The sequence below is a fragment of the Sceloporus undulatus genome, chromosome 7, assembly GCF_019175285.1.
Source record: "Sceloporus undulatus isolate JIND9_A2432 ecotype Alabama chromosome 7, SceUnd_v1.1, whole genome shotgun sequence".
Classification (NCBI taxonomy): domain Eukaryota; kingdom Metazoa; phylum Chordata; class Lepidosauria; order Squamata; family Phrynosomatidae; genus Sceloporus; species Sceloporus undulatus.
In genome coordinates this window covers 37697098-37723786 of record NC_056528.1, presented here as the reverse complement: position 1 = coordinate 37723786, position 26689 = coordinate 37697098, and the positions used below count along the sequence as shown (strand labels likewise).

General features: G+C 42.0%; 4 protein-coding genes across 4 annotated transcripts; 2 read left to right on the top strand and 2 right to left on the bottom strand.

Moving 5' to 3' along the window:
• The first annotated feature begins 388 nt into the window (after positions 1 to 388).
• Positions 389 to 8380, top strand: LOC121936216 (NFKB activating protein). Its single transcript, XM_042478185.1, has 9 exons — positions 389 to 741; positions 2651 to 2731; positions 3095 to 3171; positions 3814 to 3867; positions 4086 to 4134; positions 5185 to 5300; positions 5804 to 5879; positions 6753 to 6902; positions 7070 to 8380. Exons 1-9 carry the CDS (start codon positions 476 to 478, stop codon positions 7242 to 7244), a joined length of 1044 nt encoding a protein of 347 aa, XP_042334119.1. The 5' UTR covers positions 389 to 475; the 3' UTR covers positions 7245 to 8380.
• A 468-nt stretch (positions 8381 to 8848) lies between these two features.
• AKAP14 (A-kinase anchoring protein 14) lies at positions 8849 to 24538 on the bottom strand. Its single transcript, XM_042478187.1, has 8 exons — positions 24430 to 24538; positions 23880 to 23919; positions 15833 to 16090; positions 13822 to 13990; positions 13647 to 13744; positions 11879 to 12058; positions 9522 to 9574; positions 8849 to 9037 (listed from the first exon to the last, which is right to left on the bottom strand). The coding sequence occupies exons 4-8, from the start codon at positions 13940 to 13942 to the stop codon at positions 8953 to 8955; spliced, it is 537 nt and encodes a 178-aa protein (XP_042334121.1). The 5' UTR covers positions 13943 to 13990; positions 15833 to 16090; positions 23880 to 23919; positions 24430 to 24538; the 3' UTR covers positions 8849 to 8952.
• On the top strand, positions 17508 to 23257 carry LOC121936217 (putative defense protein 2). The gene is made up of 5 exons (XM_042478186.1): positions 17508 to 18237; positions 18678 to 18790; positions 19760 to 19875; positions 21968 to 22032; positions 22507 to 23257. Exons 1-5 carry the CDS (start codon positions 18030 to 18032, stop codon positions 22602 to 22604), a joined length of 600 nt encoding a protein of 199 aa, XP_042334120.1. The 5' UTR covers positions 17508 to 18029; the 3' UTR covers positions 22605 to 23257.
• Positions 24539 to 24568: 30 nt separating the features above from the next.
• Positions 24569 to 26235, bottom strand: NDUFA1 (NADH:ubiquinone oxidoreductase subunit A1). The gene is made up of 3 exons (XM_042478189.1): positions 26048 to 26235; positions 25232 to 25321; positions 24569 to 24755 (listed from the first exon to the last, which is right to left on the bottom strand). The coding sequence occupies exons 1-3, from the start codon at positions 26147 to 26149 to the stop codon at positions 24735 to 24737; spliced, it is 213 nt and encodes a 70-aa protein (XP_042334123.1). The 5' UTR covers positions 26150 to 26235; the 3' UTR covers positions 24569 to 24734.
• Positions 26236 to 26689: the final 454 nt, after the last annotated feature.

Sequence of the window (26689 nt, the reverse complement as noted above, 5' to 3'; positions counted from 1 at the left end):
AAGAATTATTAATCACAATATTACAATAATAATGATAATAATGATAAAAGTAATAATATAATAGATAAAAATAATAATATTAATATTAAAATATATAAAAATAGAATTATTAATAAAATTATTAATAAAATTATTATTAATAATATTACAATAATACAATATAATAATAAAAGTAATAATAATAATATAAAATACAATATATAAAAGTAAAATTAATAACAATAATACTGAAATTAATAAAAACAACAACAATGATGATGATGATGATGATGAAGCAGGTCCGCGTTATCCTTCTAGTTCCTGCTGCGAGCGCCTCTTGACTTTTCATATCTCTGTGCAGGCAATTGCGCGCTGCCTGACTGGAACCGGAAGTGACGCCATTCCCCGCTTGGCCGAGCGGCGTCGCTGTGGTAGCGAAAGGAAGTGTCTGCCTGACCCGGAAGTGCCCGTTTGGGGCCGGAGGGGTCGCTCAGTGATGGCGCCAGTATCCCGTTCGCGGAGCCCCGCCGCGGAGCCTCCTTCCGCCCGACGGGGCCGCGGCGGGAACGGAGCCTCGGGCAGCCCTTCCCCGCCCAGCAGGTCCAGCCGGGGCAGGAGGTCTCGCTCCCGGTCCCGTTCCAGGTCTCGATCCCGTCAGCGTCCGGGGCCTCCGCACCACTTCGGCTACCGGCTGGAGGCCAAGCCCCGGGGCCTTTGGTACTCCGAGGCCGGCAAGGAGCAGGAGGAGTCCCTCCGGCAGAGGCGAGTCGGGGCTGGCGCTGTGGGCCTGAGGGCCTCGCGGGCTTTGCTTGGCAAGGATTAGGAAGGGTTGCTTTGTGGGACGTTTAGCCTTCCTTGGCCCCAAACACACGGCAGAAATAACCCCCCCTGAGACGGCTTGAACTGCCCCGGCTCAGCCCCAGGGGACCCTGGGAGCTGTAGAGGTTGCGAGACACTGAGCCTTCCAACTACACTCACAAAATGGACTTCAACGGGAGAAAAGTAAGATACTGCCCTTAGGGCAGAAAAACGAAATGCACAGAGATAGGATTATGGGGGAGACCTGGCTGAAGGAGAGACTTCTACGTGTGAAAGGGATCCAGGAGTCCAAAGAGACCACAAGTTGAACATGAGTCAACAGTGCCATGCGGCAGCTAACAAGGCCAATGCGATTCTAGGCTGCATCAATAGAAGTATAATGTCTAGATCAAGGGAAGTAATAGTGCCACTCTATTCTGCTCTGGTCAGGCCCCACCTGGAATATTGGGTCCAGTTCTGGGCACCACAATTAAAAAAGGATGTGGAGAAACTGGAGGAGAGCAACTAAAATGGTGAAAGGTCTGGAAACCATGCCCTATGAAGAATGACTTAGGGAGCTGGGGATGTTTAGCCTGGAGAAGAGAAGGTTAAGAGGTGATATGATGGCCATACTTGAAGGGATGTCATATTGAAGAGGGAGCAAGCTTGTTTTCTGCTGCTCCAGAGAACAGGACCCAATGGAGCAATAGATGCAAGCTGCAGGAAAAGGGACTCCAGCTCAACATTAGGAGGAACTTCCTGACAGTAAGGGCTGTTCAACAGTGGAGCACACTCCTTCCTCGGAGTGTAGTGGAGACTCCTTCTTTGGAAGTCTTTAAACAGAGGCTGGATGGCCATCTGTCAGGGATGCTTTGACTGAGATTTCCTGCATGGCAGAATGGGGTTGGACTGGATGGCCCTTGCGGTCTCTTCCAACTCTATGATTCTATGACTCTCCATCAGAGAGCCCTTTCGCCACAATAAACTACAGTTCCCAGGATTCCCTATCACTGAGTCAGGGCAGTTAAAGCAGTCTCAAGATGGATTATTTCTGCAGTGTGTTTTGGACCTCTGTCAGAATTCTGCTGAAGGAGGAAAAGGAGTCTGAGAGGTGACTTATTCACAGGGAAACCATGATGGAGGTCGACTCAAGGGCAGTTAACAAGAAGTTCCAATTAGGTATTTACAGGCATCTAATTTTCATCTGATTTTAAGATTCATATTAGAGGCCTGAATACCCAAAAGGCACCAGGAAGGTCCTGTCTGATCTTAGAAGCTGGTTAGTACTTGGATGGGAGACCACCAACAAACATCAGGGGCTGAAGGCTGTATTTCAGAGGAAAGAACTGGTAAAACCGCCTCTGAAGTAACCATATGTCAACAAGTGACTTGAAGGCAGACATACACACATGCGGTTCATGTTGCCAAACAAGAAGATCACTGATTATTGTTCCAGTTGAGAAATACAGAATGAAATCAAAATAAGAAATAAAAGCAATACTGTATTAGCTTCTCTTCAGCACTTTCTGGTGAGGACAGGAGCACTGCCAATAGTGAAATATGGCTAGGCACCAAACCGCAGTTGAAAGAAGATTGCAGGTGAAGTCTAGTTGGAATATAGCCTTTACTCGACACGATGTTGTTAGAATGCTACTAATGGAGTAGAATTAAAGAGATGGGATTTCACAGACATTCTAGCCAGATTATACCTAATCTTCTCTTTCTTGAGAACTGGACCAAGTCCATAATAAAACAGAACAGTCCAGATTACCCCAGTTAGCCATCCTCCTTAAAACTGCTCTTCTCAGTCCCTATGTTGAAAGTATGTACAGGCAAACAGTCTTCTGTGTCTTAACTGGCGTTTCTTTTACAGGCGATTAAATGAGAGAGAAAGGATAGGCGAATTAGGAGCTCCTGAAGTTTGGGGACTGTCGCCAAAAGTTCCAGATCCAGAGTAAAGTTATTTTTAGCTTTGTTTTTCTTCCTTTTAGAGATCTCTTTACCATTGTAGTGATATAAAATGCATATTCTCTGCTCCCTTGTCTTGTTTCTGCATCCAGTTTTCCATCTAAAATAAAACACCCAAGCAGAAAAAAGTTGTAGGACTGCTTGACACATTTAGATCCTTCTTGACCAAATATAACGATAAGTTAGACCCTGGCATTTGTTTTTTTGAAAAGAATAGGTACACTGAAGTCTGCCCACATTAGGATTTCTTTGACTTTGGCCATGTAAAAAAAGCTTTTCAGTATAAGACTGTATCATTTGTGCTGCATTCCCAGAACATTAAGATTGTGTTGTTCTGTTTTAAATTTAGTTCTGATGAACATACCCCTGCAGAAGATGAAGATGGGACATCCAAAAAGAGTAGCACCTCTGATTCCAGCTCAGAAGGTATTCTGTCTCGATCTGTTGTTTTTGGGGCACCTCAGTGGCATTTCTAAGCACTGAATTGTCTTATATCCCTTGAATTAATGCACTGCATATAAAATTTCTAAGAGTAATTCAGTTTACTAGTTTCTGACTTGGGAACAGTTCCTATTTCTCTAACATCTTTGGACAAATGTGGATAAAGTGATTGCTCCCAGTCTGTGCTATAGCAGTCTGTAGTGTGCAAGACTGCAGTTGTGCTCCATAGCTGGGAGAATATTTCTGCAGCCAGCATACAGTAGGGATGTCTTGCATGCCTCAGTCTGTTACAGTCAAGAACAAATAATCCAAGAGCGATGGTGAAAAACATGCATCCTTCTCAGTGGTTCCCAAATTTTGTTCCACCAGGTGTTTTGGACTTCAGGTCCCAAAGACACCAGCCAACCAGCCAGCTTGGCCAAAAGTCAGTAATTGTGGGAGCTAAAGTCCAAAACACCTGCAGGATCAAAGTTTGGGAACCACTGCAAGATGTTTTCAACTGCATTTCTTAAGGTTCCTCACCATTTGCTGTGCTATCTGGCTCTACTGGGACTTTTGACAGCATCTGGAGGCCAGATTATTTCTGACCTGCATGAAGGTGAATTGTTCTTTGCCATATCTTTCCAGAGGAGGAGAAGAAAAAGAAGAAGAAAAAGAAAAAGAAGAGAAAAGCTGCTTCACGTAAGTGTGAGCTTCTCATGTTGGGCTAATGTTCCTGATTTGTACTTCACCTCTCCCTTGTTTTAGACTGTTGGGTGTATGGGTTCATAGGAGTTGTTTTCCAGTCTGGAGAGCCTCCTGTGAGGGAGAGCTGCTCTAACAAGTGCACTGTGTTGCTCTTGAGTGCCTTTCCTCTGCTCAGTTTTGTTTTTCTTTTTCTGCAATGATTAACATTTTAGGTGATGAGGAAAAGAAGAGAGCCAAGAAGAAGAAAAAGAAGCACAGAAAGTAAGCTGTCTTTTAAAACAGCAAAATGTTATTTTTTTAATTATATAATAGTGGTATCTAAATTGTGTTTGTTAACTATTTTGCTGATAAATCCCAAACTGTTATCAAAAGAAGAATTTGTAAAGCCCTGATTCTACTCTCAGTTTCTGCTTTCTTTGTTTGTTTGTCCACTTTTCTTTCCTCCTTTTTGTTCTTGTATTCACTGTGTACTAGTTACATTAATACTGAGATGAAAACCATTAAGCTGATGAGATATAGCATGTAAGGAAGGTAACAATCCTCTTCCAAGATGGGAATCTCAGGCGGGTTACAAACTGCCATTAGGGACGTCCTGAGGACGTCCCAGTTTGAAAAAGGGGCGTCTCTTCTAGACACCCCTTGCCCTATCATGGACTCAGTCTGTACAAAATGGCGGCACCCTGTTCATATGGGCGCCACCATTTTGACGTAGCGGACGCTTTGCGCCCGCACGTGGCGCCCCAGAAGTGACGCCACAAGTGCACCCTTTGGCACTTGCGGCGCTTCTTCTGGGGCCTGAGAAGGAGCGCAATTTCTGCACTCCTTCTCTGCAGCGTCCGGGATCCGCGCCGTTTAAAGGCTGCGGTTCCTGGACGCTGCAAGAGGAGGCAGAGCCAGACTACTGCTTCTCAGCGGTCTGTAACGCGCCTCAGTGAATTATAATACAGTATGCCTGACTTCATATTATGGTGTATCATAAGGAAACTAAACGTTAGCAAAATTTACTGTATTCTAACTCTGAATGCTTATAAAAATGACCTCCCAGGTGTCTGCGGTTAGATAGCGACTTTTTTCTGTGCTGCCTGCTATGTTGCTTATTCTCCATGAATAAAAAAATGATTTTGATGGAAAAGTTACCTGTAACTTATAAATGCCTTTATTCCTGCTTCAGTGACTTTCTTCTTTCACTTGTTCATTATGCTGATAACTTCTAGCTGCAACAACAGCCTAAAGAATTTTGGTTTTGTAAGCTTTTTTTCTCTGTAGTTTTGATTTCTAGAAATTCACCCTCTGTCTTTCACTCCTCATCAGAAAGAAGTCCAAGAAGAAAAAGAGTAAGAGGAGCAGGAAGGACTCCAGTGAATCAAGCAGTGAAGACTCTGACAATGAGACATTACAAGGAGATGAGCTGTGGATTGAAAGATCAAGTAAGTTATCACTCTCTTGGATGCCTGGCAAAAATCCCTTTATATGTACAACCTTTGCTGAAGCAAATGGATCTAGCTGTTCAGCAGTGGAATAGATTGCCTCAGAGGGTTGTAGACACTTCTTAGAAGGTCTTTAAATAGAGCTTGGGTGGCCATTTCTCAGGAGTTCTTTAGTTGTATATTTCTACCTGGTTAGACTAGATGGTTCTTGCACTCTCTTCCAACTCTGTGATTCTGTTAACATGAGCATGTGTAAATTTTGAATCAGTCAAAGAAATATTCAGTGCAAATAGGTCATAGACCCATGGAATGGCACTTCTGCTTATACAGAGTGATTAGTTGGTGATGGAGTCCATTGTGGGAAGAGAAAATAAGCTGAGGCAGAACGACAAAAACGTGACAAACAATAGGGTTATATCCAATGTCATGCTAATGGGTGTCAATCAGTGTAATGGGACTTTCTCACACTTGTCTTTATTCTTTCTTTTTATTGTCTGTTGCAGAAAACGCAGATGCTGTGGATTTCATTGGGCCAGAAGCTCCTATTACCCATGCATCCCAGGATGACCGGCCCTTGAAGTAAGTGCAGTTTCCTATGGCTTATACAGTGCAGTTGAAATAGAACATTCTCACATGTAACTTTCAACTATAACAAAGGTTTTTTCAGGTACACAACACATTTAACTTTGCATCTGTTTTCTCAGTAATCCTTGCTAGTGACCTGAAAAGTGTCTGGCATTATTACCATTTTTACGGGTGGAAGCCTGAGGTAGAAAGATGCTTAAGGCCATCTAAGTCATCTGTAGCCTAGATAAGATTTTATCTGGAGACTTCTTTTTCCTCAGTGCTCTCCTTTGTACTGTGATATATAGATGAATGATGGTTCTTTTCTCTGAATGCATCATTTCACAAGTTGGAGGCTTACATTCCACGCAAACTTCCAGTCTTCTCCTGCAAACACAGGAAGGTGCAGCTGTATACTGTGGTATTGGATGATCTTCTGGTTTTAAGAGCAGACGTTTGCTGCTACCTACCCCTTCATTTTAAAACATGCCAGCTTAAGCATTAGAGGAAGTTGATTAGCAAGGTGTCACTGAGTATTTGGGGGTAGTCCAAACAAAGCAGAATTTAACCAGAGGAAAGTCCAGGTGGAAGAATGGGGCCTAAGGAATTACTGTCTACCTGTTCATTCCATAAACAGAAATCAGCAGAAATGGTTCATTTATATTTTGTTGAGTCCTCCACCCATGTTTAAATAAATGATGAGGTTTGTAGGCTTATAATAAAGGCACCTAATTAGACCAGCAGAGTTGCAGCTGTGTCGCCTCCTAGATTGCTTAGCTGTAAAAGGGGTGTATTTGGATTTAACAAACTTCATTTGTTGTTGTTGTTTTAAGGCATTAGACTTCTTGGGCTGAAATTCTTTATATATATGTATTTAATCTCTTGAAGCTACGGGCATGCTCTGCTGCCGGGTGAAGGTGCTGCCATGGCAGAGTATGTAAAAGCTGGAAAACGTATCCCTAGAAGAGGTGAAATTGGCCTTACCAGTGAAGAGATTGCATCATTTGAGAAGTCTGGCTATGTAATGAGTGGCAGCAGGTAGGTGTTTTGATGGGGGTTGCCATACAGGGTTTTTTCTTGCCTCTTTACCTCTTGGGGTGGTGGAGAAGAGAGAGATTCATGTTACAGGTGACCTGGGGTGAAAATACTATTTTGTTGCCAGTTGGTTGGGGAACATTGCTGACAAGCATTATGCTTCCCAACAGGCATCGGCGAATGGAGGCTGTGCGTCTCCGCAAAGAAAACCAGATTTATAGTGCAGATGAGAAAAGAGCTCTGGCATCTTTTAATCAGGAGGAGAGACGGAAGAGAGAGAACAAGATCCTGGCAAGCTTCCGGGAAATGGTCTACAGAAAAACCAAAGGCAAAGATGAAAAATGAACCACTTGCTGTTTTCTATAGCACATGCTGGAATGAATGTTGGCAAAGCATACCTGTTAATGGTGATTTGCAAGTAGGGGTGTCCCCTGTGCCACAGCAATACTTGCAAGGTCTAGTGCTGCTGGAACTTTGGATATTGGTTCATGCATACCAGACAACAGCCTTTTCAGGTATCATTTGGAATGACTGTTCACTAGCTTGTAGAATATTGAAGAACATAGGCCAAAATGTGAATTAAGAAACTGAGAAAGGCAAGCGGTCCTGCAGATGATACCAAAATATTGCTAAGAATCTGAATAGATACTGGCATTCTTGGAAAATAGCACTTTTAAAAAATTCTAGGCATACAAACAGGAACAAAACCTGAGATTCGATTAAGGTTGCTCTGTTCTGCATTTTTTTATCAGAGGATATAGAGACCACAGTATGAAACAAGACAAAAATAACTTGTTTTACTGGACTGGACAGTAAATGACCCAAATAGATTGTGTGTCTAAACCTTTGCCCCCAAATAAGACCAAAACATCCTTAACACTGGATGTCTCCTCATGAGCTTACTTTTGTTTGTTTTAGATTATTTCTTTGTTATAATAACATCAAAGCATCTTAAATCATAGTCTGTTTTGTGACTCAGACACCTTGTAAATAAGACCAGTTTTATTTCTTCATTTTGAAATATTGTATATTTAACAGCATGAAGAATCTCAAAACTTAACAAAGAGAACACCTTGAAGACTCTATTGGATTTTGTTTTGTAAATAGTATGTCAGTTGGTTGAATGGGTTAAATATCTGTGTCTGGGTCAGTGTAAGGAGGCTTTTTAACTTTTCATTTATTCAAAATTTGCTGTATTTTAAGTAAGAACCATGTGATGGGCTACACCACGTAGTGGGTCTTCAGCATCCCTCCCTCCTTTTAAAAAGAACGATGCTAAAATTGATCTCTAACTTCAGGAGCATCTCAGAGACAGCATATGAAGGTGCCATGTGAAATGCCTCCCCTCCCCAAAAGCAGGATGTATATAGAAGCCTAGGTGGGCTTTATGTGGTGCGTTCTAAGTACCCCCTCTTTGCACAGTTGTAAAAATGTGTATTATTTCTGGGATCTTTTAAAAAATATTAAAGTGTTATTCCCTAGTTACGTGTGATTATTGTGCTGCCACCTACAACCTCAAATGTACTAACTGCCAATAGTCATGTGGAAATGTAATGCTTTGAAAGCACACATGCATGCAATAGGCAGTGCACCACATCTATGACAGACATATTTTGGTCCAAGACCAAATATTGCTGGTGGATAATTGTAATCAGTACTTTTCCAAGCTTGCTCAGTTGCTTATTTCTGTTAAGCAGTGATGGATAATGGTATCTGTATAGATGAGAATGAACTCACCAACCCTTGCCACTATAGCCAGTGGTGAAGAATGCAGAGAGCTGTGGTCCAATAGATTCAAACATTACACTTAATGCAGACCAGGCTGCTGTGATCTCCCATCCCAGAGCAACTGCAGTATTAACAACCCTGTTCATTCATGTGGCTGTGATTAATGTATTTTACTGTCCACAGATCAAGTCATTTAAAACAAGGCCAAAAAAACCCCCAAATCGCAATGTGCTCACCTACACAGAAATGCAACTTTTATTTACAAAAAGAAGAGCAGAAAACATACATAAAGAAGAGCTTTCAGTTGACATCAGTTCTAAAGGAATTAAAAGTAGATTGTCTCCATCATGGTAATTTTGCTTTCAATTACATCTTTCAGCCATTTTTCTTTAAACCGAGACTCTCCCGGCCTATACAGAAAAAAAGTAGAGGAAACAGTGATTATTTAATGTCATTTATCATGTCATTCAGAGCTATGCTGTGAAAAGCCAATGCCCTAGAGTCAAATAGGAACTGTTCTATATGGCCAACAAGAACTATCTAGTATTATGTGCTTAGATTTCAGTGCTCAAAGAGAAGCTACCTGTTCAAACGGAGCTTAGCTGTACAGTTTCTTAACAGTAGCTTGACTGGCACAGAGTGACAGATAACATTTGTTTCTATGGAGTGAAAAACGTTTTTAATGATTTCTGCATAATTAAACTAGATCTGATCTGTTCTCTCTTTCTGACCAACAGTTGATCTTAAATGCAAATCAGTATGACATTCAAGTTAGATGGTTCTGCCATGATAAGCAGGTTTTCTCGAAAGTAAATCATCTAGCAGAAACTTTGGGACATCAGTTAATTCAAAGGAATGTTATTTAACCTCTAAATAATAAACAGTGGAAAATACCTGTGAATAAGCTTATTTGTCTCCACTATAAAGTATACTTCGATGGGTAATGTCTGTTTTAAATGGAAAATAAGACTTCGTTAAACAACACTGAACTTCAATTTTGTGTTTAAAATACACAAATCAAACTTTTAAAAGGCTTTCTATTATGCACATCTGTTCTATGTGAATTGCCCGATCCATATGTTCTTCAGAGAGAGTCTTCACTGGACCTGCCTACTTCCTGAGGTTAAACAAGTGGTTGTTGGACAGAGGGATGTTTTCGCCATGGTGCCCAAATTGTAGAGCACTTTCCATCCCTCTGCACATCTGTTTCCCTTTAGGTCCTAAAGAAAGTCATCATTCAAAACATTCTCAAGCTCAGTCTCTTCAGGGGGATGAGAATGGAAACCACCTAGCCCTCCTGGTATTTTTTTTTGACTGCACTCAAAGTATTCCTCTCTTTTGGCAATACCAACTGTGTTGATGGGAACTGCAAGGAGAACTGTGCAATAACCACCCCTGTTTTAAATAGATGGCTTGGGTCCAACCTATCTTCGAGACCGTCTCGTTCCATATAATCCTCCCCACACACTTAAATCCTCAGGGAGGAATTTGCTACAGCCTTATAAAACAAGGGTGTCCACAACCTCCCAAAGGACTTTCTCAGCTGTCACACCCAGATTGTAGAATGGCCTGCCGGATGAGATCCGTCAAATTGCCACCCTAAACAGCTTTTAAAAAGCTATAAAGACGGATCTCTTCCGACAGGCCTTTCCCAAATAGTTTCTCCAGCCATCAGAACAACTCTAAGATCTCCGACCGCATTTTAGTCACGGTCTATAGTTTGCTCTGTGTGTGTGTGTGTGTATATATATATATATAATTTATTTTATTTTTATGTATGTTTTTTAAACTCTTACATTGTTGTATTGTATTTTAAGAGGGGGGATTGAGGGTTTTGTAGAGGGGCGGGATATAAATTGTTGTTGTTGTTGTTATTGTTGTTGTTATTATTATTATTATTATTATGTCAGAGGGTCTATTTAAATATATAGCATGTGTTAAATATATAGCATGTCACTCAATCTCCCTTCATTTTCTTTATTTTACAGTAATTACTCTGACTTCCAGTTAAGGCTGCTTTTTCTTTTCTTTACTTTAACTAAGCATACATGGCACTCATCCAGATCAGGATCACTATTCACAGGTTGGAGAGTTTTAAATCTCCCAGCTGTTTTTTCCCTTTTGAATCTCACATCGGGAGCCAAAAAGCTGAAAGATAGCTAAGCAAAACTTGAAAAGTTGCTTTTCTGGATTCGTTGTGTGCCTTTAAGTCATTTCCTACTTGGGGTGAGCCTATCATGGGGTTTTCTTGGCAAAATTTGTTCAGAGGAGATTTGCCATAGCCTTCCCCTGAGGCTGAGAGCATGTGACTTGCCCAGGGTCACCCAGTAGGTTTCATGGCTAAGTGGGAAATTGAACCCTGGTCTCCAGAGTCGTAGTCCACTGCTCAAACCACTATGTCATGCTGGATCACATCCCACATCCAGTGTAGCCAGTGACCATGTTGGGAGCTGTGACCCAAAAGTATTGTTTATGCTTTGCTGAGATAGAGATTTAAACAACTTGTCAAGAACTAGCAAACACTGTCTTCCCCATACTCAGTAACTGGCTTCTGAAATTCACAGATGAGCACTTTATTGAAGGAATGGAGGAAAAGGTCTTGCTAGGAAGATGCTTTCAGACAGACCTGAATTGCAAATACAAAATCATAGATACATATGCAGTACTGTAATAGAAACCAGCTCTACCCGCTAAATCAAGAAGATGTTTTTGTTCTCACTCAAATACTTTCCCAAAACATTGGTGCAAAATACACAGTTCTCAAAACAAAATAATTCTTTTCCACCAGTTATTTACCCTGGTTCTCAGAGATTCAGGACTTCAAAGGCTTAGTTCTTTTCAGTTAACAGCTTAACAACTTCCAAGTACCTTAGGGCAATAAATATTTGCTTTTCTCAGGGTTGTCAGGATAAAAACTGGAGAGGGTTTCTGTACCTTTAATGGTTGCGTAGAGGACCGAATTTCAGCTGGCATTGCTTACTGCAGGACAAGCAATGATTTATTAAACTCCTTCTTCCACACCACCATTAAAGGCACAAAAGCTCTTTCCAGTTTTCACTCTTAACTACACACATGTGGTTGTGGTAGTACTGATCCAGACCTTCAGCATTTACTTGGAAGAGGAAAGCAAATGTATTTGAATTAGATTTACAAGACATTCACAGTGATCCTAATGAGGACACCCCAAGAATTATTGTTCATTGTGGGTATGCGTTCAAAGGAGATGTTACTGTGGAAGGGGAAATACTTACCGAGGGCCTGACTTTGGAAATCTCTAGGATGAAATAGACGCATGCTGTTGCTCGTGGGATGGGCTTCCGACAAGTGGGGATGCTCCATCGAACCCGGTAATAGTATCTTGTACTGTACTTTAGTTCTTCATCATTCAGATAGTTTGTCCAGTGAAGCCAGCTTTCATGAAGCTCCCATGTCTGTGGAATAAGTGTAAACCATGATGTGGTGCCAACGTGAACAAGCCCTTACATGTGTTCACCCAGATCAATGCAGGCATGAGAAGCAAGTCCCTTACCAAGAATTGCCATATTATTCTGGAATATCAGTATGCAAAGGGATCGTGTAGCACCTTTCGGACTAACTGAGAGAAAGAAGTTGTACTATTAGCTTTGGAAGATTTGGTCTCCTTCCTCAGATGTTGCATTTGATGGTGCGTTGTACATAAGCTTATGCTACAGCTTCTCTCAGTCTGAAAAAGATCCCCTTGCCAAGAAGTGAATCCCACTGAAGACAGTGGGAGTTGCTACATTAGGTCCATTGTAGTAAATGCCTTGTATATATTGGTGAGGGAGAGTTGTTTTTGTTCATTTTTAGAAGATTTTGTTACCATTTGGAAATTGTGCCGTATTTGAAGTGAAAAGAACTGGATAGTTTTTTGTTTGGTTGGTTCACGGCTTTGTATATTTATCTCTTACAGGTTTATTTGTGTTTGAATCCCTGTGCATTCAAAACCATGGTGGGGCTGAATTAAGGTTGCTACTTCTTTTTTTCTGAAAGGCTCTCAGACGTCTATATGATGGGCAGATACAACATGATCCTCTCCATAGTCAGAAATGCAGTCCATATTGAATTTTGCCAATACAGATAAGTTAAATTCTTGCTTCTCTTCATTTCTGAGTTTAGCAACATGCCAGGATGGGAACTTGAACAAATCAAAACAGATCGAAAGCAAGAAAAAACAAAACTGACAATGTTCCCCTTGTTCCCAAGATATTCCTTGTTCAGTGTTGCCAACAAGACTCGAAAATATTCCCTGGATTGTTTTGCCAAAATCCAAAATCCATGGAATTCCCCAATATTTATTATTACTATTCAGTCAAAATTCCCGGAAAGAAATTAATTTAATTAATTTAATTAATTTAATTAATTAATTTGCTCCCTCCTTAGAGGGAGTGAAAGGACAGACTCAACGCCATCAGGCCTGAAGAGGAAGAGCCCTCCCCTCCCTCCTTCCAACTGTCATCTTCTGGCCTTGGAGGGAGTGAAAGGACAGGCCCAACACCATCAGGCCTGAAGAGGAAGAGCCCTCCCCTCCCACTTTCCAACTGTCATCTTCTGGCCTTAGAGGGAGTGAAAGGACAGGCCCGATGCCATCAGGCCCAGCCTCGATTAAGAAGAAGAGCCCTCCCTCCAGTCCATCTGCCTTGGTCCAGGCCTCAGAGGGAGAGAAGAATGCTGGACCTGATCCCCCACCACCACCATTCCCTTCTCCTTTTGTGTTGTGTCTTTTAGATTGTAAGCCTGAGGGCAGGGAACCGTCTACTATCCCCTCTATTGTAAGCTGCCTGGATTCCCAGTGATTGGGCGGCATATAAATAAATCCTATTATTATTATTATTATTATTATTATTATTATATTCCCTGGAAATTGGCAACACTATCCTTGTTACAGATGCCCCCAAAATCTGTAACAAGGCCTATTTCCAGCTGATGTCCAACTGTTTTCATTCCTGGTCAGACCTGCCCTTTTGCCTTATACCAATGTTGTATATAAAAATACCTTACTCTCATATATTCCTCGATCTCCAGTAGCCCTTTTCCTATAGTGAAGTCTTTGCACTGCATCCATTTAATATTTGGTACTTCATACTTGGCTCCTGCAACTGAAGAAGACACACAGTATGGATTGCATATCCTCCAAAAAGGGTTCAAAAACACAGCAAAGCTTAGCTTGCAATACCTTTTTCTTCTTCTTTCTTTTGCAAGCCTCTAACAGTGTCCGCTGCCCCTTTAATCACATCATCAACAATCGAGAGTGCTTTCTCCTTGATGGCTTCCAGATCTCCATTTTTATCTTCCATATCAGTATCTTCACTGTTTGAGTTCACTATTTACAACCTTAGAAGGGGCTGGGAAGAGATTAGAAGAACTTTTAGTAGAGAAAATATACTGCTAGGTAGTTTAGATGTAAAGCTATACCTCTGTTAATGAAGCAGCTGTGTTCTCGGGCATTACTTCTTTAATGGAAAATTTGGTACCATGGAAAGAAATAACTTACTCCTCTTGTAAGATTTAGATTACATTCTGGTTTGTTGTTGTTGTGTGCCTTCAAGTTGTTTCTGACTTACTGCAACCCTCAGATGATCCTATCATGGAGTTTTCTTGGCAAGGTTTGTTCAGAGGAGTGTTGTCATTGCCTTCCCCTGAGGCTGAGAGTATGTGACACCCAATGGGTTTCATGGATGAGAGGGGAATTGAACTCTGGTTTCCAGAGTCCTAGTCCAGTACTCAAACTACTACACCATACGGGTTTAGGCCATCACAAATGATAAGATGTTTACTTTCAGTTTTGAAACCCACCTGGAAAAGCTCCCCAGCACACACATAAAAAGCACACTTGTCACTCCGCGTTTGCAGCTTTGACTTTTGCTGATTTTATTTTATTATTATGTTATTTCTAGGAATCTCTGGGCCCTCCGGTGCAACCAAAAGTCGCACTGAAGGACTTAGAGATTCCTAGAGAGAACACTCCCTAAGCCTTTGTAGCATCTCCAGCAGAGTTCTATGACAATGTCTGGCAGAAGTTGACCAGAGAGTTGCACTGGAGGACGTAGAGCAGTGATGGTGAATCTTTTAGAGGCCAAGTGCCCAAACTGCAATCCCAAACCCACTTATTTATTGCAAAATGCTGTGTCCCTCTGGCTTTCCAGTAACAAACTCTGGCAAACTCTGTGCTGGAGCGATGGCACATGTGCCCACAGAGAGGGCTCTGAGTGCCACCTCTGGCACACATGCCATAGGTCTGCCATCACTGACCTAGAGATTCCTAGAGAAGTGTTCTCTCAGGTAAAAACATCATGTTTTTGTTATTTGCAGTTTTTCGACATTCACAGGGCTCCTGTGCCCCTAACCCCAGCAAATGTGGAGGGACAAGTGCATAACAGGACTGAGCAGCCACAGGGAATGCATGGATCTGGTCCTGTTTTCTATATTCTTCCATGCAGATCAAACCCACTCGTTTTTCTGATGGTGGAAGTGACCAAATTGTGGAGTGGGGGTACTCTTTGGAGTCCCCAAAAAGATCAGGAGGGAATCAAGCTAGTCAAGATACGTAGGTAGCTGAGTGGCCACTGAATTCCTACCTACGTGATACAGCAAGGTTACATTAATTTTTCCAAGGTGAAGAGGGTTCAGTGAGTTTTTAGGAGTGTCTATGGGTAATTGCCTCAGAGCCACATGTGGCCTATCCCTAGTTGGCACCAGGAATAGAGAAGTCCTGTGCTCCCTGATGCAGCTAACCAGCCAACAAATAATACTGATGGGCACTACAGTTCAAAAGCATGGTGAAAGGCCACACATTCCCACACATTTATTAGTAGTAGTTCTCCAGGTTTCATGTGGAGCTCTTTCCCAGTTGCAAAATATTTTCTGGGGGCTTTTTGTGCCGTGTACTGTATATGCCAGTCTGCTAGCAAGCCGCATCCCTGCCTGGGTGAGATTTGTGTTTGCAAGTGCATCTTTGCCAGATTCAGCCACCACATTTTGAGGTGGATGCTTAAATTAAATGAACGGAAGGCCATTTCTTTTGTATTTGCTTTGTCTCGTTTCCAGTACCCTTTGTGATGCCAATCATGAAACATGCTGCCAGCTAGTGGCACAAGAAAGTGGATGTCCTATTGTTTTCAGAGCTAATAATCAAGGAACGCTGCATTGATGTCAAGCATTCCCTCTGCTCCTATCAACTTTGTTACCTTTAAAAAGCACTCTTCATAGCTTCTTTCCCTTTGTGAGGCCATCTGCCAGGTTTCCTCCAAGATGCAGGTTCCAGAGCTCATTGGCTTGCAAGCTTCTGTGACAAATGTTTGGTCATAAGCATCGCCCAGGCAACAGCCATTCAGCCAACAGAACTGCATCTCCAATGTGCACAAACATTCTTTCATGCTTAAAGGAAAAGAGATTGTGCCACAACTTTGTGCCACATCAGATGCATGGCCGATGTTATCAGGAGGCTGCAAAAAACCAAGAATTGAACATTGCGAAATGGATTGTGTTTTCACAAGAGGAAGAAGGAGAGGGCAATGGCTTCCTGAGCTCCACCTATTTGAATGTTTAATGTACATGATAGCTGGGGAAATAAAGCTGCTAGATCTGTTTGGTGCACAATCATATATTTGGTAGTTTCCAGTCCAGATGAGAAATGCACTTGGTTATTTTCAAGCAACCCTATAGGTTGATCATTAATTAATCTTTGATTAATTAATGGCTTTCATGAGTATCCAAATATATCCAAGTACCAAGGAGCTTGTCTGTCACTGTCACCAATTGTAAGGTTATTATGCTTAAGTAATTAGAAACAATAAATAATAAATCATACAAGATACTTTTCAACATTAAACCGAGCAACAAGAAGTTTATTTCTTGTAAAACTGCAGTGTGTTCACAAATTAATTTGAAGAAGTGAACTTTCCATGCTTTGGTTTTAATCAGAAGGCACATCTTAGAAGTCTAAGTTGGGAACAATGGATCATCCTCTGGCCACTACTTTCCCTTTATTTTTTTCTTAATGGGAGAATTCAGCCTCCCCAACTGCTTTTCTGCTGCTTGTGACAGGAAATCTGGCTTTCCATTTGAATCAATTTCCATGCTCAGACTAGTTCCTTTTACAGTGGAACACTAGATCTTCCTGGAGAAAGAAGACAAGCTTTTTGGAAGAGAAAAATTACTGTGATTTGGCCATGGTTTTGTGGGTGGCATTTCAAATGGAGATTTCAGGCACACATATACACCCCTCCTTTTACTAGGAAACCCTCCACTACAAGGCTGAGAACAAACACTCTTTTATTAATCTCAGGCTACAGAGTGAGTGCAGGTGGTATGTTTATGAGACAAGCTGATGAAATGAAGACTTTGCAGAGAGGGTTGATAAGATGTTTCATCTCTTCAGAATAAAAATTCTGTGGTCCCAAAAATGTGGAGCCTGCCCATCCTCTTTCCTGGCTGTCTGCCCTTGCCAACATTTCTTTAGCTCAATAGCTGCATATTTCTAATTATTATTATTATTATTATTATTATTATTATTTATATGCTGCCCAATCACTGGGAATCCGGGCGGCTTATAACAGAGGGGATAATAGACGGTTCCCTGCCCTCAGGCTTACAATCTAAAAAGACACGACACAAAAGGAGAAGGGAATGGGCTTGAAACTGAGGGTCCAATGAGCTTTTAAAGGGCACAGAGAGGAATGGAGCTTCCAGGCATATGAAAATGCACTTATAGGAATAGTTGTGGTTGTTATTGTTGTGTGCCTTCATGTCGTTCCCAATGTATGACAACCCTAAGGTGAACCTATCACACTGTTTTCTTGGCAAGATTTGTATAGAAATATATAAATGCATACATTGTACCGATGTGTATAAATCCTTTGTTAGAAGAACGTTTGCCATTATGTACCTTCCTCTGAGGTTAGAGAGTGTGAAACCAGTGGGTTTCATGGCTGGGATGGGAATCGAACCCAAGTCTCTGGTTTCACACCACTTTAACTGCCATAGCTCAATGTTGTAAAATTATGTGATTTGTAGTTTGTTGTGCACCAGAACAGAGCCACAACAAAACTTAAGAACCAAGTTAGGAAAAGGGGATCCTTTGAAGCAGAGAAAGTCCTGGAAGCCTGACGTTTTACCATGTACTTCCCTAAATCAATCTCCTTCCCTTATTATGGCCTCTACTTATGCTAAACCCAGAGAAATAACTCTAGTTCCCAGCATACAGAGCATGTGATGTGAGTGATGGCATGGAGGGTGGATTGTATCCAAAATGGGTAGAAAATTATTCTGTTATGGGCCAATGAGCCAGCAGTTTACCCTTTAATTTTAAGGATTTTCTTCCAGCTCAAAGAATTCATTCTCACTTCCAAGCAGAAAAGCAGAACAAGCCCTTCTCTTGTGATCATGGCTCAGTGGGCTCTGTCCAGCCTTCTTGGATTCTCAGTCTTTTGGACCTTGCTGAGTTCATATCATGCCTTTCCAACTGGCGCGCCTTCAGCCGCCTGTGAAAATATGTTGCCTTTGCACACAGGGACAGAGCCCCAGCCATCTCCGGCCCCCTATGAATTCCTGGTTAATACACCTTCTTTCCTAAATGGTCAGCCAATTCATGGTAAGTGCTCTTCTTGTTGTTGCTGCTGCTGGTGGTACAATTGTTATTGTTATACTTAGGCTGAAATTCAGTTGCTCTTGATATGTTCATAGCTGTTCAATCCAAAGTTGACTCCCTGCCTTTAAATTTATTAGCAAAATGCTTTCTTTACCAAATATTTAATTACTTTTTCTCAATGGTTACCAATGGCTGTTGTTGTTGTTGTGTTCCTTCAAGTCATTTCCAACTTATGGTGACCCTAAGGCAAACTTATCATGGGGTTTTCTCGGCAAGATTTGTTCAGAGGAGGTTTGCCATTGCCTTCCCCTGAGGCTGAGAAAGTATATTTTCCTAAGGTCGCCCTGTGGGTTTCATGGCTGAGTAGAAATCAAACCCTACTCTCCAACATCAATGGGGTATAAAGATTCATGTACCGCTTGAAATTGGTTCTCTTTCTCCAGTTCAGATCCTGGGGTCTGCATACAGAGGATTGCTATTGGAGGCTCGGACATTTGGTTCCCCTGCCACACTGGGCTCTTGGCAAACTCCACCCAACAATACTAAATTATTAGAGGTAAGAGCTATTCTAAACCACACATCCTCACACATCTTCATTCTAATCTGATCATTACCAGAATTGTTGCCCCTTGCCATTTGAGCTTAAAGCGAAAGATCCTAGCTTAAACGTCACACTTCATAAATATACAGTAATTGATTCTGGTTGAGATTAAATTGTTCTCTGGTGCCCAATGAAACAGGGCGCAGTAAGCAATATCGGCCACTGAGGACAGGCCGCAAAACATCCTTCTGTACCTAATACCCTCCATGTGGGAGGAACTACAACTCCCATCACCCCTGTGAAAGGTGAGGGAGATGGGAGTTGTAGCACACCACATGTGGAGGCTATTGGAGTGAGGAAGGATGCTCTAGGGAGTAGGTCTATGTAGCAGTGGTAACAGGTTTAGGACAAAGACCTAGACATCATAAACCAGAAAGAGCTGTGGTAGTTTGCATGATTTTTATTCACCATAGTGGTAATTTCAAAGTGTACACAGTCTCCATGGTCGTGCCTTAAAGGAGAATCCAGAACACAGGAAACTATGTTGATCCATGTCAAACTAATTCCTAATCGTTTCATTGTGACCAGGAGCAGTCTTTTTCAACTCTAACATGTTCTAATTGCCTCTACAAAACTAAGTGTGGAGCTCTGGTGATGCAATAAACTGCACTTCCCAGAATTCCATAGCATTGAGCCATGGCACTTAAAGTAGTGTCAAACTGAGTATTTCTGCAGTGCAGATGCAGCCTAGACTATTCCATATTCTGTAGTTCACAGGAAAAGCCACCCACCCTGGGTAGACTAAGGACTACATCTAAACAGAAGAAGAATAGAGATGTCCAAAAGGATGGTAGATGGTATCACTGATCCTGCTAATAATAATAATTCTGCCCCATCCTTCAACTTGGAAAGAGCAACAGATCCTCAACCAGCTTTAAAATATAGAAGAACTCACAGAATTTAATTTATTTTCCCCCTTTGCAGTGTTCTGGGAACCCAAATGGTGCAGTTACTCATTCCAACACCAATTTAAAAACAAGACAGACTACTTATACATGGCTTCCACCCGACACCAACTGTCCTAAAGTTGTTATATTTGAGTAAGTTTTATAAATTCTAAAATACTGCTGCAGAAATCATGTGGCCCATCACTTGTAGCTGGTCTGCAACTCCTATCAGCCCCTGATACATGCTGTGCTCAATAAATATGAATATTAGACTTTGATGCATAAGACAGGAAAGCTATATGTTGCCAAAGTCTGCACAAATTGTTAAGAAAGCATACTGGAATGGTAGGGCTGTGGCTAGAAATCCTTTGTCTGTCTTGGAAAAAAGCAAGGCTTGTTCTAAACTCCAAATTCCTCTCCACTTACTGATAAAGAAACTGTTGCATTGACTGAGAGCAACCAGTGCTTTACTGTTTTATTAACTTCCATGGAATCGATATCTGTGAAATGGCTCAGACTGGTGCACTCCCATTGTGAGGTATCCTGCAGCCTTCAGAGAGGCTGACCAATATATCTGGATTTCAAAGAGAATAAATATCTATTTGGTGGTGTTAACTGCCTTTGAGTCAATCCCAACTCCTGGCAACCATGTGGATAAGACATTTCCAAGACTCCCTAACCTCCATTGCTCTGCTTAGGTCCTGAAAACTCATACCCGTAACCTCCTTAATAGAGTCCATCCATCTAGCATGTGGCCTTCCTCTCTTTCTCCTTCCCTCCACCTTTCCTAACATTATTGTCTTTACAGTGAATCATGCCTTGTCATGATGTGGCCAACGTAGAACAGCCTCAGCTTTATCATCTTCAATTGTTTTATTTTATTTATTGGTACAGTGCGCGTGCTTTACACAATCTTGAGCGTACGCGCTCAAGCTGCTGGGAGCATGCGGGGCGGCGCGTCCCATTCAAATGAATGGGCGCATGTGCCCATGGCGCCCTGCGCGCCGCTGCACTGCCACACACGAGACCCATTGTTTCTAATGGGGCTTGAGCATAGGCGGAATTTGCCTCACTCGGGGGGGGGGGGGGGTCCGGAACGGATCCCCTGTGTAAGGCAAGGGCCGACTGTATTACTAATGGCAACATTAGTGATTTGTTCTAGGAACCTTTCTTTGTCCTTTTGTCTGCCCACAATATCTATATTTGATTGGCTTTTTGTCTTGGGTACACATTGTCTCTGCATGTCCAGACCACTTAAGTGTGATTATCACAACCTGAAGGGCACTTCACCTCTGCCCTTTGCAAACACATGTTTAGGTCACAGGTGTTGCCTTCACTCTTAGGAGTCATTCCCCCAAGTTAGAAGGAGTTAAAATTCCCAGGCTCACAGAGAGAATATCTCTTGGATCTCCTCTCTTTTACCTGGCTCTCTTTCTCTGACCGTCCTCCTCTCTCTGAGGCCTGCTTCCCTACTCCAATCGCCAGGAATTTTCTTCACATCAGAGAATAAGAAAATCCGTGTGTGTTTTAACCTGTAGTCCCTTAAGTTTAGCTATACCCCTTTTAGATTGGTCAGGAGTAGATTTTTAGTTTCCATGCTGTTTGCCCCCACTTTTACTTTGAGAAACACCTTGCATTTGAGTATACACCACTCTGTTGACTTTTTACTTGGAGTTGCTTTGGTTAATTGCCCATTTTTAAAACGTTTAAGCTTGCAGTGTTTAGCAATATTTTTGAAAGTGATATCGACAGCAGTTTGAATAGATCAATTATTAAATCAGACTTTGTTAATGGCATCATTAGAACAGCCCCCAGTCTTCAAACCTCTAAGTAAGCAAACCTAGCAGCAAACAAAGCACCTGGTGAGGATATAGTTCCATGAAGCATCTTCAAGAACAATTTTGGATGTTGGGCCCCTCTGCTAGCAAAACTATTTTCCTACATAAACTCTACTGGCATTTTTCCTGAGAGATAAAGGCAGAGTAAATCTTCCCAGTTAATAAGGAGATAAATTAAACCTTCAGAGTTATTGGTCAATTAATTTATCGGATATTAGCTCTAAGATTTACAACCACTTCCTTCTCCAGAAGCTGATGCAATGGGTGGATGAAAATAATATTCTTAATCACGAACAAATCCGAGGTTAGGAAAGGTCATAAGCACAGCGGACCATATTTTTGTGTTACAGTTTATATCTCCCACAATACATTTTGCAAACATGGTCTCCCTTTTCTTATTGAACCAGAGCAACAGTTGCCCAATCTCATGACATCTACTGGACCAACGTGAAATCCAAAGTGATCTGGAGAAGTGAGTAACTCGCAATTTCATTGTTGAAATAATGTCCCGGTCTAAAAAATAGCAATATATTTGTACCCGGGCAAACCATCAGCCACAGATGAAGATGGCATATCAAGGAAGTTAATTCATATCCTAGTGCAGTATCTAGTTGGTAGTAGAGCTTGGACAGTTACTTTGCAAAAGTCATTTTTCCCCATTGCTCGTATTGTTTTATTATTTCTTAGTATTACTAATTGCAATATTTTAAAAAGTAACTTGTTGCATTTTTTGTGTTGCTTATTATCTTTTTGCTAGTGCTCTTTTAAATTCTTGCCTAGACTAGATGGCTTTTTCATCTAATCCACTGCATCAGTTCTTACGGTTTTGTGTAACGGAGGGCAGGAGAAAGTTGGAAACTTGCACAATTGAAATATATTTTTCCCCTTAATTTTTATCTAGACAAGCTTTTAAAAATGCTTTTTAATCTCCTTTCCAACATTACAGATGCCAAAGCAACATGTGGAGGAGGGCCGTTTGCAAACACTGCATCTGGAGTTGTGGTGCTCTTCTGTCTGCTCCTGAATTTGCTTGGATGCAATTAGAAACAACTTGAAAGCATACAACAACAACAATTAGAAACCAGCATGCAGAGCTGTACTTAGTTATTAATAAATCTAGAGATTGCCAGTTTAGAACATACCCCCCAAAGCTTTGCTGCCACAATAATTACAATTAATGTTCTTCAAAAGTCATGTTTCCTGTTGTAACTAAAATCTGCAATTTTTCTGCTTTCTCTATATATTATTAAAATATTCTATAATCCATGAACTAGAAAGAAGAAAAGTGGGGCATTCTACAAATGTAACTACACTGCAAGTAAGGGGGAACCAGTAATTTACTACCAGGACAGTTCCCACATTGTACTGTATCTACCGCCTTCAAAAGTATGAATAAACTATAGCAGAACTTGAACACTGGCTCATTATTTTGTAATCGTAGGTTTCTGCCTCCTTCCTTAGTTATCACAGCTATGTTTTGATGCTAAATGAATATAACTTTCACCATCTTAGATCTGTGAGCTCAGCTTAATGAGAAATTAGGGATGACATTGGTAGCTGTAGAATGGAAAACCATGCATGCTTCCAAATGTTTCTGTACTGAATCTCCCAGTATTCTTTCCCATGGATTATTAAAGATGAAAGCCTCAAAGAAAGTTAAATGATTGTATATAGTACCTGGACTTAACATAGTTCTACTTTCCTTGATTTTCTTCACCATCTACATATACTGCTCAATAGTTTTGCTGTTTTCATGGTTTAAATACTTCATAAAATATCATATGAGTGTCTTGTCATTATTAAAATTATACTGATCCATTCACTATAAAATTTGTTCTTCTCCAAGTTGGCTCTAACCAACGTCATCTGGAAGGGCACATGGTTACCAACTCTTTGGTAGTTCAAACTACACCTTAATAAGATGGCTTGTTTCTAGAATATACTACAAGATCTCCACATTCCTGGGCCAAAGAGCTGGGTTTTGGCTTTGGTAACTATCACGCAATTGTTGAGTTTGCTTCCCTGAAAGATCAAAAAGGTCTTTATCCTACTTTATCCATCTTTAGATGAGCCTTTTAGCCATTTTTATTTAAAGAAGAGCTTGACTTTAAAGCATTTTTGCTGCCTAATATTCCTGTTGCTGCATTTTAATGTTTTAGGTCTATTTTTCTTTTCTAGCTGTTCTGTTCTTTGCGAATGCATACATAAGAACAAGCTTTGAATAACATGGCATGCATATCATGGTTGGCACAGAGAGCCCTGAGGTTGGGGTCAGTGAAGGAAGTGTATCAAAATCATATGGTCTTTATTTAGTCTTACCTGCCACCAAGGTGCTGAAGTGTACCGGAGCTGTCTTTTGCTATACCACCAAGAACAGAAAAGTGATTCTTTCAAAAGAAATGTGGCTTGGTTCATTTGCATAAATCAACTAATTGGGGACTGTCTGGTGCATTCCATTGTTAACTAAAGAGATAACCCATCTGCCACCACTTAAACTAGGAGTGGGCAACCATGGAAGGCTAGAGGGGCCGTATCTACTGGGCTTATCCTGTACCAGTTGCTGTTTCTAAATGGTCTTTAAGGGTAAAGCCACTCCATTATCAGCACAGCTGTAACTAAGGCACACGTGACCATGAAGAGATCCACTTTTTCTGGACACATCTGCAACCCAAGAGCCACTCCTAGCCAGCAACAAATAAATTGACACGTGTTTTGTTGCTGTACTGCAAGCTGGGCAACAAAAGGTGCATCAAATTTTGAGGCTTCTACCATGATGTCCCAATGAGTTGCAGCTGATCACCTTTTGCTTCTGGCCACCCCTCCCACTTGTAATAGCTTACACATTGTAAATCGCTTAGAGGCTGCTTACGTCAGTGTGAAGTGGTACAGAAATGTAGTGGCTATTGCTACACCAAAAACTCATCACCGGAACTTGGACAACAACCAAAAACGTTGTCAAATTTTGAGGGATCCAATGCAGTGTCCTAATGAGTTATGGCTACCACAGAGACATGCATTCTCTTTTATTACGATAGATTTCAGTGTTAATAATTAGTAGAGTCTCTTTTTCTTCCACCTCTCAGGTTTATGGCTGACATATTGCACGCTTCAGTGGAATCCATGTTTATCATCAGTGCTTGGCTGATTTCAAGAACAGTCAGCAGTCCATAGTTTTTAATCAATATTCTCCAAACCCTGCAAAATACAAAATAAGACAAAAATGTCAAGGTGCCTGACATTCATAACGTTGCTACTGTACTATCAAACAAATGTGATTATGCGACCACATTTAACAACTCTTTTCTCTGAGGTATTCCTTTCCTTAATCCCACTAGTAGAATAATGTTCTGATTTTACAATCGCACAGCAAATCTGTATAAAACAAAGGCCTGTTACAGACTGCCAAAATAAAGCTGCTTCAGGTCTCTTTGGAGGTATGCTATTTAAATGATGCTTGGGTCCTAAGAGTCCAGAGGTCACGCCAAAGCCACACTCCATTCCTAAGCACTGGAGTGCAGCTTTGGTGCAGCTTCCGGATTCTTAGGATGCATGCATCATTTAAACAGCATACCTCCAAAGAGACCCAAAGCAGCTTTATTCTGGCCTGTCTGTTTGGGCCCATATATTTTTGCAGCTGGACAGCTTTGGCGAGTAAGGCTTTCCAAACCAACCTTGGACTCAAAGTAGCGATTGGTTCCTGAAACGCGCCGGTCTCTTTCCATCAGGTGCCATTGGTAGGTGTTCCGAGCGATTCTCTTCTCCTGAGCGCATAGAAAGTAAGTGGAGGATGTGGGTCAGCGGAGGCAGAAGGGAGAGAAAGAGAGAGAAGGTCAGGCGCAATGCAAGGCAGGGGAGGAAGGAGGATCTCTGGGTCATGGCAGACCCATCGCTTTCTCTCGGTTATGACTAAATCTACATAAAGAGGGTATTTTAAAGGGAGACGTATCCTGTGAGGAATCCAGGAGACTGGCCGCTCTCCCACAATGAGAAAACAAAGCACTTTGGCACTGCCTTCACTGTCGCAGCTCCATCCTGGAATTATGGGATTCGTAGTCTGGTCTCTGGCCAAACTACAAATCCCAGGGTTCTGTAGGATCCTCCTGGAAGTGAAAGTGCTGCAAAGCTGCTTTATGTCTGCACTGCGGAGACACACAGCCAGAGAGGTAATTCTGTGCCTGGACTGAAGCACTGCAAGGGACAGGGTTAAGACTGCCAAGTCGAAGGTGTTCATATTCTGCAGCTCCCTCCAGAAGAATCCTGGGATTTGTAGTTTGGCACAAACAGCGAAAGGCCTCTTAAAACTACAAATCCCAGGATTCCATCGACGGAGCTCTGGCGCTTAAGGCGAGGCGGCCGCCCTCCTTTGGACACAGGGCTCCAGAAACGCGGCCCTCTGACTTCCCTCGACGGACCCTTGCTGTATTGGGATCTGGAAGGGTACTGGGCCTCTCTTAGTCCGCAGCCCCTTTTCGGCCTGCTCCGCTCACCTTCCCGCCGTTGGTGTATCTGTGGATCCAGAGGGTGGAGAGGCCCGGGATGGTGAGGCAGACGTACATCACCGTCAGGCTCGGAAGGATCTCGTACCACATCCCGACCCTCGGAGAGGAGACCCTTCTGCTCTACAGACACCTCTGCGGCACTGCGCATGCGTCACGCTCCCGTCTCATGGCACTGCGCATGCGTCTCTCCTCAGACCCTCCCAATGCACTGCGCATGTGTCATTCTCCCTTCTCATGCACCGCGCATGCGTCAATCTCCAAATCGCACTGTGCAACCGTCACTCCCTTCCTAGGTCTTCTTATGCACAGCGCATGCGTCACTCTTCCTTCTCGTGCACAGAGTTCGCTTATTCCCTCCGCATACACCGCCATCTACACCCACAATGCACCGCGGCAGCCGCTGTTGCTATGGCGACAGAAAGTCCCACAAAGCTCAAATTCTCCCACTTTTTTTGGGAAGACGCCAATTAAGGGACTCTGTTATTATTATTAATTATTATTATTACTTCTTTCTCCTTTTAAGCGCTGTATATAAATATATAAAGGAGACTTCCGGGTTCCTCAAAGGCGAAACTACTACCACGGCTATAGCTTTGCATTAAAGGCCTCTAAAATGGCCGCCGCCCCGAG